Source organism: Silene latifolia, chromosome 11 (assembly GCF_048544455.1).
Source record: "Silene latifolia isolate original U9 population chromosome 11, ASM4854445v1, whole genome shotgun sequence".
Classification (NCBI taxonomy): Eukaryota; Viridiplantae; Streptophyta; class Magnoliopsida; order Caryophyllales; family Caryophyllaceae; genus Silene; species Silene latifolia.
Genome location: NC_133536.1, coordinates 24998217 through 25012509, shown reverse-complemented (window position 1 = coordinate 25012509; position 14293 = coordinate 24998217). Strand labels below are relative to the sequence as shown.

At 34.1% G+C, this 14293-nt stretch overlaps 2 protein-coding genes across 2 annotated transcripts; both read left to right on the top strand.

The window, feature by feature from the left end:
• Positions 1–1497: 1497 nt before the first annotated feature.
• Positions 1498–4971, top strand: LOC141613583 (nucleobase-ascorbate transporter 4). Its single transcript, XM_074432323.1, has 14 exons — positions 1498–1749; positions 1883–1980; positions 2077–2253; positions 2394–2494; positions 2703–2778; positions 2866–2925; positions 3046–3230; positions 3309–3405; positions 3547–3633; positions 3729–3787; positions 3881–3972; positions 4087–4164; positions 4267–4427; positions 4543–4971. Exons 1-14 carry the CDS (start codon positions 1653–1655, stop codon positions 4759–4761), a joined length of 1587 nt encoding a protein of 528 aa, XP_074288424.1. The 5' UTR covers positions 1498–1652; the 3' UTR covers positions 4762–4971.
• Positions 4972–10821: 5850 nt separating this feature from the next.
• Positions 10822–13643, top strand: LOC141611417 (uncharacterized). The gene is made up of 3 exons (XM_074429946.1): positions 10822–11638; positions 12430–12528; positions 13313–13643. The coding sequence occupies exons 1-3, from the start codon at positions 11081–11083 to the stop codon at positions 13340–13342; spliced, it is 687 nt and encodes a 228-aa protein (XP_074286047.1). The 5' UTR covers positions 10822–11080; the 3' UTR covers positions 13343–13643.
• Positions 13644–14293: the final 650 nt, after the last annotated feature.

The following is a 14293-nucleotide window of genomic DNA, read 5'->3' as shown; positions in this document are numbered from 1 at the left end:
GGCTTGTATTATAGTACATGTGAAGACTGAAGATAGTAATCGAACTATCAACTATCTATATTTAAGCCCATAAAAGAGTTGGTTATCAACTAATTAATCAATTATTGATAACCTACATAATCCCTCCGTTCCGATTAGTGTTGTCAAAAATGAAAATAGATAACTATTAATTTTTCGATGGAACGGAGGGAGTACTGGAGCACAAAATTTAGCTACACAGCTAGTATATAAAACAATATAACCGGTGGTTCTGTAGTAAATTCGAAATCTAGTCCTACCTTAGCTTTGTCCCTAGTTGTTTTATAATTGTTTCTCTTGCCAATTATATCTGATTTGCGATAAATCCTCAACACTTTTATATGAATATACTCCGTAATAATGTACTTTCTCAATTCCATATATCCTTTCTATTCGAATATATCTCCCCTTAATTTCCTTGAGAAAGTTTACATTGCGAACCCGACACTCATATCATAAATGATTAATACGGGTTATTAAACACTCGTATATTAAAAAAATCCATTTATTTATTTCCTCCCAAAAGAAAGAATTCAACATCAAATCAACATTCATAACAAAGTCTGCTTCAAAAAAAAAAAAAACATTCATAACAAAGTCAAAACTAACTTCTATGAATTTCAAAAAAAGTAACGATCAAATTCATCCCAAAATGCAAAATAACGTGACAATCCCTTAGGAATCAAATTTAATTTGATCTACAATTTTATTAGTCTACATATCATATCACTCATATAGCCATATGGCAACCTAAAACGGCAAACACTAAAAGTAGGCCCCACAAAAAGTATCACACGTACGAGGAAAAAGTGGGTCAAACAAACTTGTTTATCTTGGTGGGACCCATGAGATCAACCCATCTTAATCAGAAGTTTTGTGTTCGAGTCCTGTGAATGTATTAGTGTTAAAACTCACGAGTGAGAGTTTTACTGTCCTGATGGTCCTATCTGACTCGAATTCGGACTAAAACGGATGGTCTACACCAAGAAAAAAATACCCTCTTCGCGATCATTTATTTACCTATTTTATTGGGTAACTTGCTCCTTTGCACTCAGTTTGGTCAACTTGTCATTAATAAGAGTTATGGAGTAATTCAAGTGACAAAATTAAAGCTCTCTTACTCCAACAACCGTAAGTTTGAAGTTCGACACGGGACGATCATTTGAAGAAAAAAGAGTTAAGAAATGAACAATTACGACCTAAAACCCACTTGGTTACGTTACTGAATAAGCATACAAGTATACAACATTACTATATGAGTGTGTTTTCTTGCTGGATTGTTATTGTTACTAATTTGTTAAGAATAAGGCGAGCTACTTCCAACCACTTTAATCTTATTTACTCAAATGTTAGTCACACCCTCCATTTCTACCTTCATTTCTTATTAGTCTTAACAAATTTTGTTGAATTTTTTTTTGTCTTTTTGAAAATTGTAATTAAAACCCAACAAAATGTTTAGTTTATGTTAGTTGTATCACTTGATGATTATGTGACATAAACATCTTTATATGACATCGACATTTTCTTGTTTTATCTTGAATGTTTTTTCATTAAGTAGGCTACTAAGCCAAGTGTGTGTTATTGTGTAGTTGCTCTTTTGTATGTACTTGTTAAGGTAGGAAAACGGGTTAAACATGGCCGCGATTAAAGGAGGTGATGATTTCGGACCATTTCCAATTAAGGAGCAACTCCCTGGTGTCGATTTTTGCCTTACTAGCAATCCTCCTTGGCGTATGTTCTTATTTTGTTTTCTCTTTTAATGTTGTAAATAGTTAGTTTCGTACGTGAGACCGTCTGACATGCAGACTATGAGACAAATTGAGTAAGTTTTCGAGTTGATCTTAGCATTGGACAATTATTGCAGATGAATCAATCATTCTCGGATTTCAGCATTTTATAGTAATGCTTGGGACTACAGTTATGATACCGACCATACTTGTTCCTCTTATGGGAGGTGGACCGGTGAGAATTGTTTCTAACTTTATGTTAGTGTCCTATGAGACGGTCTCATATTAATGTAATGTTTCTAATGTATGTATCTTGACGTACATTTGACAGGTTGAAAAGGCTAGAGTGATACAGAGTTTGCTATTTGTTTCGGGTTTGAATACGTTATGTCAGACTTTGTTCGGGTGTAGGACATCAATAGTGGTCGGAGGTTCATATGCATTTATCATTCCAGCCATCTCCATCATTTATACTAACCACTTCGGCTACATCATTGACCCTTATGAGGTTCGTGTTCTTCTAAATATTAGCCCGTTTACTCTAGGCCGTAGTTACCTTACATGAATGAGATCTTGGCGTACTGGTTGCGTTTGCTTTTTGCATGACTGAAAATTTTACTTGTGGTTACAATGTTGGTTGCATTACAGAGGTTCAGGGAAACAATGAAAGCGATCCAAGGGGCAATAATGTTTGCGTCCATATTTCCGGTCATTGTTGGGGTTTTGGGATTATGGAGGATTGTTGTAAGGTATGGAAGTATCAAATTGACATCAGCACCTAACTTTTTTTTTTTTTTTTTTTTGATGACGAGGGGGTTGAATCCCCCGGGCCTATGCATTCCCGCACCACCACATGGACCATGTAAGCCACCCCTTCGAGGGCTGCAGTGGCCAAGTGATCATATGTTATTTCTAATGCTTAAAATCAAAATTACTCCAGAAGGTTTGTTTGTGCAGATTCTTAAGCCCTCTCGCCGCTATTCCCCTGGTCACTCTTACTGGACTTGGCCTATTACAATTTGGTTTCCCTCAGGTATGCATACATCCCTTCAATAAAACATGAAAACTGTGTTCCAGAAAGCTGATTTCTAATGTTTTTTTTTATCTGTTCATATGCTAGCTCGCTAAATGTACTGCAATTGGACTCCCGGCTCTAGTCGTTATAGTGTTTTTAACCCAGGTAAGTGTGTAACACGCTCAATGACTTTACTAGAAAAGAAAGCCGACATCTGCTCCCTCGGAGGTTTGTGGATACACAATGACAGGCAGTTTTACTAATTTGTGAAGTACATTGTTGCAGTATTTTGGTAGTCTGCTGAAGCCGTTACAAGTCCTTGGTCGCAGATACGGAGTGTTAGCTACGATAGGGCTTATCTGGGCATTTGCTGCAATCCTAACAGCAGCTGGAGCTTTTAAGAATAGCTCCCCGAAAACTCAATTTTACTGTCGCACTGACCGCACTGGTCTCATAGGTGCTGCTTCCTGGTGAGTCCATGCATTTAGTTGTCGAATTGAACGTAATCCTTCATGAACTTTACTCATGCCTATGACCATGATATGCAGGATACGGTTCCCTTATCCATTTCAATGGGGACGGCCTACATTGAATGTAGCAAATGGGTTCGCGATGATGGCTGCCACATTTGTTTCCCTTGTTGAGGTCTGTTCCATACCACATTTATTTAATTCTTATGTTACTTCAACACTTCACTTTGGCTGACTGTTGACCCCTTGACACGAAAATAGTCATGTCTGACACTTGCAAATGCATCTGAGTTACATTTGTTTCTTCATTATATAGTCCACAGGCTCATTTATAGCAGCTGCAAGATATAGCAGTGCCACACCAGTACCGCCTTCTGTTGTCAGCCGTGGGGTTACCTGGATTGTAAGTCATCATCTTGCACCTATACGATTCCTTGAGGTTACCATATCACTTGCAGACTTTCTAACTCGACACCTTCATCTCACTTTTGATTGTAGGGCATTGGAAATTTCTTGAATGGAGCATTTGGTTCGGTCTGTGGTGCGACTGCATCAGTGTAATATTCTACAGTCCCTTCACGCACATTTAGCAAATATTTCAACTTCCAACACATGATTATTTTTTTATTCACAATGGGATTTCTTCATAGTGAGAATGCAGGACTATTGGGACTTAACCAAGTCGGAAGCCGTAGAGTTGCTCAAATTGCTGCAATTTTCATGCTGTTCTTTTCAGTTCTCGGTCAGTTTCTACAACGATTTCACAGCAACATATTCTTGCTTAATACTCAAAATAGTGTTTAATTTCTTGGCTTACTGGCACGACTCTAGTAACGGGTTCATTTCTTTCGATCAGGAAAATTTGGGGCGCTACTAGCATCAATCCCGATCCCCATCTTCGCAGCAATCAACTGTGTACTCTATGCTTATGTGGGTAGGTATCGATAATATACTAGTAGGTGCGTCTTGCTAATCAATTTTGGTGTGTTCTTATGATCGCGTTGTTTGACACTGTCATTTATGCTGTTATATACAGTATCTGCAGGGCTAGGATTTCTGCAGTTCTGCAGCCTAAACAGCTTCAGAACAAAGTTCATACTGGGATTCTCACTTTACCTGGGGCTTTCTGTGCCTCAGTACTTCTATGACTTTCTCTTGGTTGAGGGCCGAACGCCTATCTTTACCCGTTCCATGGCAGTATGTCTTCTTCCATTTTCTGTCAGTTTCATTACAGTTTGTCAGTCATGCAACATGTTGTCCTGCAAGATATTTCCATTTCCAAAAACTAATGTTACTGTTAATGAATTATCAGTTCAACAGCATGGTGCAAGTGATCTTCGCCTCAGCGGCCACAGTGGGTGGGATTATTGCATTATTCCTGGACCTGACACTCCATCGTAGCCACACAGCGACAAGGAGAGACAGTGGAAGGCATTGGTGGAAGAAGTTTAGAGTGTTCGAGGGAGACACTAGGAGCCGAGAGTTTTACGCCCTTCCATGGGGCCTTAACCGATATTTCCCGTCACTCTAGTTGCCCTACCAAAGTATTACATGTAACGAAAACAAGTGCAACCAGGAAAATTAATGGCTTGAGTTTACATTTCACTCAGATTTGAGTACGGGTGTACAAGTTTCGACTAGATTGCAACAGTTTGCTGAGAGTGTAATACCAGTTACATATATGAGTATGTAATAATTACCATGCTGGATGACATTTATAATTCCAGCTTATATAGTAAATGAAGCATATGATTTCAAATTTTAGCTCTTGAAATGTAATTACAAGCTTTATATGTTCACCTGAGTTGCATATATCTTGTAATTTAGTAGATCATTATTTAGATCTTGACTAGATCGAAAACAGAACTTTATTGGGCTAACCAAGTCAAATACTCTGCATTTAATCCAAGCCCATGTAGGCTTTTCCAAACTCAAGGCCAATGCCCGAACCCCCGGGAAAAGGTTGCCCAAACCATTTTCGGATGGTCGACCAGTGGACCTGCCAAATTTTGTCCCGATCCGACCGTTTTTCCAGAGTCATGATCAGAAAAGTTTGACCCGTGATCTGTTCGACCCGAACCCAAAATAAGCCTTTAATATAGGTGGATACTCGACCAGAACATTGGGTCAGTTGGATCAAAGATAAATCAAGAATTTTATTAAAATATTAATATTTATATATTATATTTGAAATAATGGTTAAAAAAATAGTATTTTTAGTATTTAAAATTTCAAACACCATTAAAAATAAATTTTACATCATTTTCATAACATTTAATAATAAATTAATTGTTAAAATAATGTTATTTTTATAATTATGTCAATATAATTAATGTAAACACAAAATGTGATTACAATATTAATTTTAAATTTCATTTTCTAAAAAATATTTTTTAAATTTTAAAAATAGTAAAAATAAGGCGTTAGAAATAGTTTTTTGGGATATTCTACATGGTACCCCTCAACTTTTTGACTTTCTACGTGGTACCCCTACATTTTTCAAAACATACATGGTACCCCTAATTGTTGTCATTATCACTAAGTGCACCCCTAAACTTTATTTTCCGTCAATTAAACTCAGTTTTAGGCGTTAAGTGATGACTTGGACGCGTAACCAAGCTTATCATTTATTATCCCATGACATATGGACTCTATTAGGCTCAATATCCATCTCGATCCTAATATTTATTGATATATAGGGGCTAAAAAAATTTTGACGGAAAATTTATTGATCCCATGCCAAATTATCACGTCCAAAGATGGATATTGAGCCTAATAGAGTCCTTATGTCATGGGATGATAAATGACAAGCTTGGTTACGCGTCTAAGTAATCACTTAACGCCTAAAACTGAGTTTAATTGACAGAAAATAAAGTTTAGGGGTACACTTAGTGATAATGACAACAATTAGGGGTACCATGTATATTTTAAAAAGTGTAGGGGTACCACGTAGAAAGTCGAAAAGTTGAGGGGTACCATGTAGAATATCCCTAGTTTTTTTTACCTATATTCTGACCCTAACCCGACCCGTGACCCGTATAACTCGACGCAACCCGTATTTCGATCTGACCCGGGACCAACCTGGCTCACGCGTTTAACAGATCTATCAACCAGGGTTAGTCTATCAGCTATGCATTATATAACATCATCTGATAATACATTCTTCTGAAAAACTTAAATAAAAACGTTGTAAGACATATAACAACCTAACATATGTTAACACACTTAATTTAGCGATAACAAACAATCACAAGAACTATAATAGGTATGCCCCTGTTAGCGCTCAATTTAGTTAAGGTACTAAATTTCTTATTTTAAGGGTACATAGACTTGTTATTTAAGGAATAAGTAATTGGACCTAGTTGAGGTGATCCACTTAGAAGAAGAACAAGAGCCCAAAAGATAAACGTTGGACCAGGGGAAGTCATCAAGCGCTCGGGTGCAGTTTCAAGAAGTATCAGCAGTTATTCAACCACTCCCCACTAAAGAAGTAGTTACAAAGAAGAAGCCAGTAAATGATGGCTATAAAAAAGAGGCATTTACCCGAGCAAACGACACACAACTCAAACAACAACAACAACAACAACAACAACAACAACAACAACTACAACATAGTCTATCCTTGGATATTTGATTTTTAGTCTTAGATAAGATTAGCACGGTGAAACCATCTATCTATCCATGGAGGTAAGCCATCTATCCCTTAGTTTGTAATTTAGTATTCACAAGTACTCTTGTAAAGACTCTAGTTGATATTGTATAATTGTCATTTTATTGATATATTTATCTTTGAATATTCCTGTGTTTAAATTTGAGAACAATATTATTTTTTCCCGAGTGCTAAATTAGTAGATAATTGATTACGTATCTACAATCATAACTCGAACCGTTACAATTTAGGGTAGATTACAAAATGTAGGAGGATAGTTATGACCTCTAACTACCTTAAAGTACTATACTTATTTTTAACCCAAACAACCCCACAATAGTCTTACATAGTACAATATAGGACTACTCACGAGTCACGACTGACTGTACATTATCATTGCACTTTGTATTGGTATTAAAAAGGACATAACTTCCATTTAGCTAAAAGTGATCTTGAAAAGGTGCAAATCATGTGAATTATAATTCAAACAATGTGAAAATATGAATATGACTAGGGGACTAGGGGTTAATACTTTGACCATGAATTAAAAGTTGGTTAGGGCGAATTAAAAGTTGGTTAGGGGCTTAGGGCGATTAGTAAGGTTCGATTTTGGACTTAAAAATCGAAAAAGACAAACATAATGAGTACAACCGATCATGGGACTCAAACAATCAGTTTATGTTTTTGGTTGAGATGGTTTCTTAACGGTATCAGAGACAGTGTAATTAAGAGGTCACGGGTTCAAATCTTATCACTCTCATTTCTAAAAGGAAATATTTAGCACAAGGTAAAAGGAGGTCTGCATTGCATCCACACTTCAAACTCAGGGAGTATAATACCGAACATGAAAATTCAACACCATTAGTTTAAACTTTTTGGTTGAGTTGGTTTCTTGACAATTACATTGCATTCAGTATTCCTTACTCCAAAGGAATTGTCCAGCAATCGGTACTCGATAGGATGTTTCCGATCAACACTAGACAAAATACTTTGACCATGAAATCTCAGCTGATATGTCAGACAAAGAACTGATCAAACCCTAATTAAATACTCCCTACTAATTACTAAAGTTATAACAAAAACAAAGGACGGAGAAAACAAAACATAGGAAGAAGTAGAAAGTTAACCTAAGAGAAGACAAGAACAACATTAACAATGAAAAAGTAGCAAGTTTAACAGTAACTATGAAACACAGTAGAGGCATAGTAGTTAGAAATGAGTGCGCACGTGAAAACATGTGTGTTACTGCGGTGAAATATAATCCCCCCAAAATGCACACGTGATTACATGTGTGTGTGGGTGCGTGTTTGATTTAAGAGGAGCCTCTGCCTATTTCTGGTAATTGGTCCAGTTGCTATGCTCTCCATGTGCCTTTGTGGGTGTGGATACCCCATAATATGACATTGATTAGTCTTAACTTTAAAACGGATTAAATATACAAAAGACAAAAAGAATATACATTGATATTAACAAAAATATTTTTGTTGTGTACTTAGCGTATATTATTAAGACGGATATATCTATTTTGGAGGAACACCTACTAATTTATTTTGTTTAATTTCGGTTCGTATATTTTCTCAAGTTTATCATCCTATAACATGGATGATTCACTTGTTTTGAACCACTTTGTGTAGATTTGATTTGGAGCCATTTCTTAATTTATGGTGTTTTTTTTTTCAATTTGCATTAATAGTATGCATTTGTAGTAGCTTTATTAAAAATCAAGACAAGATTTAGTTTGAAATTGAGGCGGAAGTGATTTCTAAATTGGTGTTATTAAGTTCTACTTTCCCATTACTCAAGATTTTTTATATAGATAGCGAGTGTAGTGATAGATAACATACGATTATGTATGTACTCCCTCCGGCTTGCTGTTTTCTTCCCATTTCACTATAATACTCCTCACATATATTAGAGAAACGGGAAGAAAATTAAAAGCCAGAGGAAATATGTATTAAACATTTAGACTCATATATACATATTTGACTCGATGATGATATAAGTTTATGAACATGCATTGACGCGACCCAATGTAGGTTTAAATGAAATATTAAGGATAAATTTAACGAGATCCAAATTTTGTCAATCGAATAATGACCAAAACTCGTAAGGTAAATGTTAATACGGAATTACGGATGTTTTTAAGACGCGGATGCTTGAGAGAGTTAAACCGATTGTTGATTTCACCGATAAAGTTATTGTTTTATTTTGCAAAAAAAAAAAAAAAAAAAAAAAAAAATTAGGGGCTACTCATGTTTGTGTTTGGATAATTATCATAGCAATATTGCCAACCTACAACCAAAAACTTTGCTTAGTCACTCACTCACTTAGTCACTCAATCACATGGGACATCATTTAGTACAAATTAAGGATACCAACACATGGATGGAGCCTGGAGGCATGCAACATAATATACGCCAATAATTTACAAACAACTACAAGTATTTTAATTATTTGGTTGGCAAACAATACTCAACCACAACTCCATCCCCTCGTAATCTAGTATAGAGATCGAGTACCGTTCAAAAAACCGTACGGACGGTAGATTATACTCACCGTCTTGATCAGTTGTTTATCTATTTTATTTTAGAGTGTCTCAATCAATTATTTACCTTTTTATTTTAAAAATATCGTTGATAAGTAACCTGGTCGATCTTTCCCTTATCATCCAATAATTAGTATACTCCGATCCTCTTTCCTCGATTTTCGGCTAAAATTAAAAATAGACAAATGATCTGAGAAGTATAAACCCTTAATCGAGAAAGAAAGTTAACAACCCACAACCAGAAACAGTACAAGATGATCTAGCCAAATGTCATTAAAACTAAGGGTCATGACTCACGGGGTAATGTAACCAAGTAATGAATATTTGAAGTTATAGAACGTGTCGTAGGTGTCCACATACCACATACGGAGAAAATAACGATAATGGACGTGTACCCGTTTTTGTTACGACCCTTTAGAGTTTAGCCTGCCTCTCTGTATTCCATGTGATCTCTTCTTCCTCTATTATATCTTCCTTCCAACTTGCAATATATTTGTACTAGCTTAGATTATGATAGTCATCCTTAAGGATGGTACTCAATGAATTGGGTAGTCAGTCCTACATTTGTTTCTACTTGTGTTTTTTATGTCAAGAGTAATCCTTAGGAGGGTCCTGTTCAGTTTTGAGGAGTTTCTAGATCGTGTTATGTCGTGTTGTATCGTGTTTGCATTCTGCATGTCGGTCTCATGACTAGATATATCCTAAGTTGTGCCAATAGTTATGTACTTATGTCGACCTTCGTGTTTGCTTTTAATTACTATTTGAAAAATCAAAAGTTGTGTAACGTTGATAAAAAAAATAATTCAATGGCATTGCAAAATGTTTGAATCATTATTTCAAAATACAAATAATTATAATGAGAAATGGTAAATATTTTGGCAAAATATAAATTAGAGTTATTGAAAGTTTGAATATCAAATAAATAAGATTAAAATGTGAATGAGAATTCAGAGTTAAAGGAGAGATATAAAGACAAGTATAAGAAGATTATATGGCGTAGTAGATTTTAAAAAGAAAAAACACAAAAGTAATCGTTTTAGGCCGTGTCAACGTATCAATGAGACCGATAGATGAACCATTTTAACCGTTGTGTCGTGTCACGTCTCATCAAAATTCCTACTAAATCTTAACTAGATCTATTATCCATATAATCCGAATTTTTATCTATTTATCTATTTTTTTTACCAAGTATCTCCAATACCAACTGCTTTTAATTTGAAAATAAACCTCATTTAATTAGTTTAAAAAGTAAACTCTCACTTTTTTGGAATCACATTATAAAAAACGAATATTGATTTTTTTTAAATAAACCTTATTTAATTAAGCTTAAAAGTGGACACTCATTTTAGAAAATCACATTATAAAGAATTGATACGAGCTTTGAACTAAAATACAAGTATTACTCTCACTATATAAGTTAGAGCAAACTGATATCATATCATTACATTAGATTATCTGTTTTTTAAAATCACCAACTACATAAAATCCACACCATTCCACCATTTTCTTCATATTCCATACTTTCCTATAACATATAACAAAACATTTCCTAGGAAAAAAACTTGTCCATAACCTAACCATATATAGACTTACATTATTAGCAAGAGGGAATCATATCATACCATATAATAAAACTATATACTCCGTATTATACAAATGATGAATGTAGTAATACCTTCTTCTTCAGAGTGTAGTAGTGGTTGTGAGTCTGGTTGGACATTATACTTGGAACATTCTACAAAAACATTTTCTAATAGTTTTAGAAAAAGAAGTTTTGATGAAAATGAAAAACAAGAGTTGCAAAAAATGGCTAAATTTGAAGACCTAGTAGATAATAATAATAATAATAATAATAATAATAATAATAATAATAATAATAATAATAATAATAATAATAATAATAATAATAATAATAATAATAATAATAATAATAATAATAATAATAATAATAATAATAAAGATGGTTATTATTTGTATCGCGAACAAGAAGATGAAGAGGAAGAAGATTTATCAATGGTGTCAGATGCATCCTCTGGACCTCCTCATTTTGATCATGATATTGATGATGATGATTTATGTTATAATAATGGTGGGAGATTAAGAAAACAATGCATGAAATCATATGCACATGAATCTCATTATTGTGCTAATAATATGGCAGATGATGATTTTGCTCTTGATGATACTGCTAGTTCTCATGTATTCACCTCTAAGGTAATAATTTATGTTTTTAAGCTCGAGTATTTTTCAAGTTTAACCAACTTTTTGTTAAATATTTTGAAATCTTCTATCTAGACTCTATTACATTATTAGATAGTTCAGCTCATAAACTTTTCGACCCCTAGCAGATGTCAGCTAGCTTAGCTGGTAAAATCATGAGCAGTTACTCATGGGCTGAGTTCAAATCACATCAGCGTCAAATTTACCCTTATGGCTGCCTTTATACAAAAAAAAAGAGACTTTTCAACCCATAGATTCAAATCCTGATTTCGCAACTGACATTGTAGAACAGTTTTTTGTAGCTTCCTTTAGCTTTAGTTTAATTTACATCAAGAAGAAATGAAAGGACCTTGCATGGTTGGATTCTAACATTTTGTACTGTAAATATTCTTTCCATTCAATCATTTATATCTCTTTTATACGGAGTATATTTGTGACCTTGCATGGTGGGATTCCAACATTTTTTATGTTACTCGCGCTGTCTAAATAGATTTTAACTTTTAAATCGTACTCCGTACGTGAGAAGAACTTTTATCAAAGACAAACAAATAATTAAGATAGCTAGAATAATCAATTTGAAACTTTGAAAAAAAATTAAAAAAAAAAAAAAAAAAACTTGGTCTTGTATGCCTTACCCTAGCTAATTTGTAGAACATACCCAAATTTTGCCATTTATCTTGGTCGTTTAATTATAGATAGTTTGGAATGTCAATTGCATGTTGTGAGAAGAAGAGTGAATTAAAGCTGACATAAGTTGCATGTTGTTGTGTTCAAACTGTATGCAGAAAATTGGAGGTAGTATACATGTGCAAAATCACCAAAATGCATCATTTGAGAGGTTAATAGGTTACTCTTCACAAGGTTATTCTGCTACTCATTTTCAGGTAATTAATCTTACCTTCTATTTCTGATTAATATTTACTTATGCTAACGATTTTAACAATACTATTTGTACCACACCTAGTGACCTAGATGGGTTTGCTTCATTGATTAAAAATGTTATAAGCGCGTGTCTATAACTTACTTCCTTCGATTCATTGGGTTCTTATCATTTTTACTATCCAGCTAAATCGGATGGAGTATAATTTTCCAGTTAATATATATATTTTCTTATGAATTTTGATTTTGTTTTTCATACTATATATAATATATACGCCCACATGTAATATTTTATTATTCCCTCGATTTATTTATGGTTTATTAAGGCAGCATTAGGACAATGATGAGATTGTGTACTCTTTATTGCTTGTATCTTTTTAGTGTAAAGACATTGTAAGGCCGATCATGATGCGATTCATATCTAAGTTAGGAATATTATCATTCATCACTTTATTATGTTCAAAGTCTATCGATCACAAGTAAACTTGGGACCGGTGTATTTATTAACTTGTATTCAGTGCTTGAAAAAGTTTCTCAATTTCACTCAAAAGTACTTGCGTTTTTTTTAAAAATGTGTCCAAGGCAGCTCCAAGCAATACCACCCTTAAAAGATTTTACAAGCGGAACTAACTAGTTAACAATCGTATTATTATGATTATTATTATTACTCGTATAAAGATGGAACATTTGTCGAAATTCTAGCATTATACTAGGTGAATTATGTTCATTTGGTACTTGGTAGTAAATTATTCCCTCAAGCATCTCACAATTCATATTTTCATCTTACAGGTGGGATTAAACAGTAGCAAGAGCAGATGATAACAAGATTTAGGGCACGGTTTAGTAGTAATAATTAGTTTAAAAATAGGAGGCAAATATGGTGAGTGAAGAGATGAAAAGTTTGTTATCAAAACGGAAGGATAAGAAAATAGGTCTCAAAGGACCTTTGAATTTTCTTAATTTTGTACTCTTTCTTTTTTGTTGTTTATTACTTTTATCTGTCACTTTAATTCACTTGTACGAGTAGTACCCTATAGGGCAGTACATTAAAATGAATTATTTTTTTGTACTGTACCCCTTTTTCAGTTTATTTTAAGTTGACGTCAAATGGATTACTAGACACGTAATATTTCCTCGCTCTTGATCGATAATAAGTCACCTGATTATAACTTGAAGGTTATAATAACAAATATGCCCAGTGGCATTCTTACCCTAGTGGCCTGGGTGTGTGGTCTGGAGATCGATTCCACGGGTTTTTGTAGTCTTACCGTTTAGAAAACAATTATGTGAAGTGTCGTATTGATTTTTACTATGTAAGACTCCGTTACTTTTATGGGTGTTTGTTGAGTTTACGTTACCACTCCACTAGTCAAATTTCCTGGGTACGCCGTACACCACAAAATACAATCTTATATAAACCACTTTTCCAAAAATTAATTTAGCAAACCTGTTGGTTTTTTGGTACTGCGTTCAATAATTTAATCTTATGAAATTGCATTCTGAAAATCGAACATTATTTAAATTGCTCTAAATTGATTGTTACCATTTGATTGATGGTCTAATTAATTCTATTGTAATCTATTTAATGTGCAATAATAACAATACTTACAAATTGGTTATCCTCCATTTCTCAAAATAATTTGTAAGTACGTAGTAGAAAAGGACAAGAGTCACATAAATAAAACTAAAAAAGAGCATATGTCTCCATCTGTCGAGACAATAATAGTCATCTTGATTCAGTGATCATTCTATATTCCGGCCCCCAAAAAT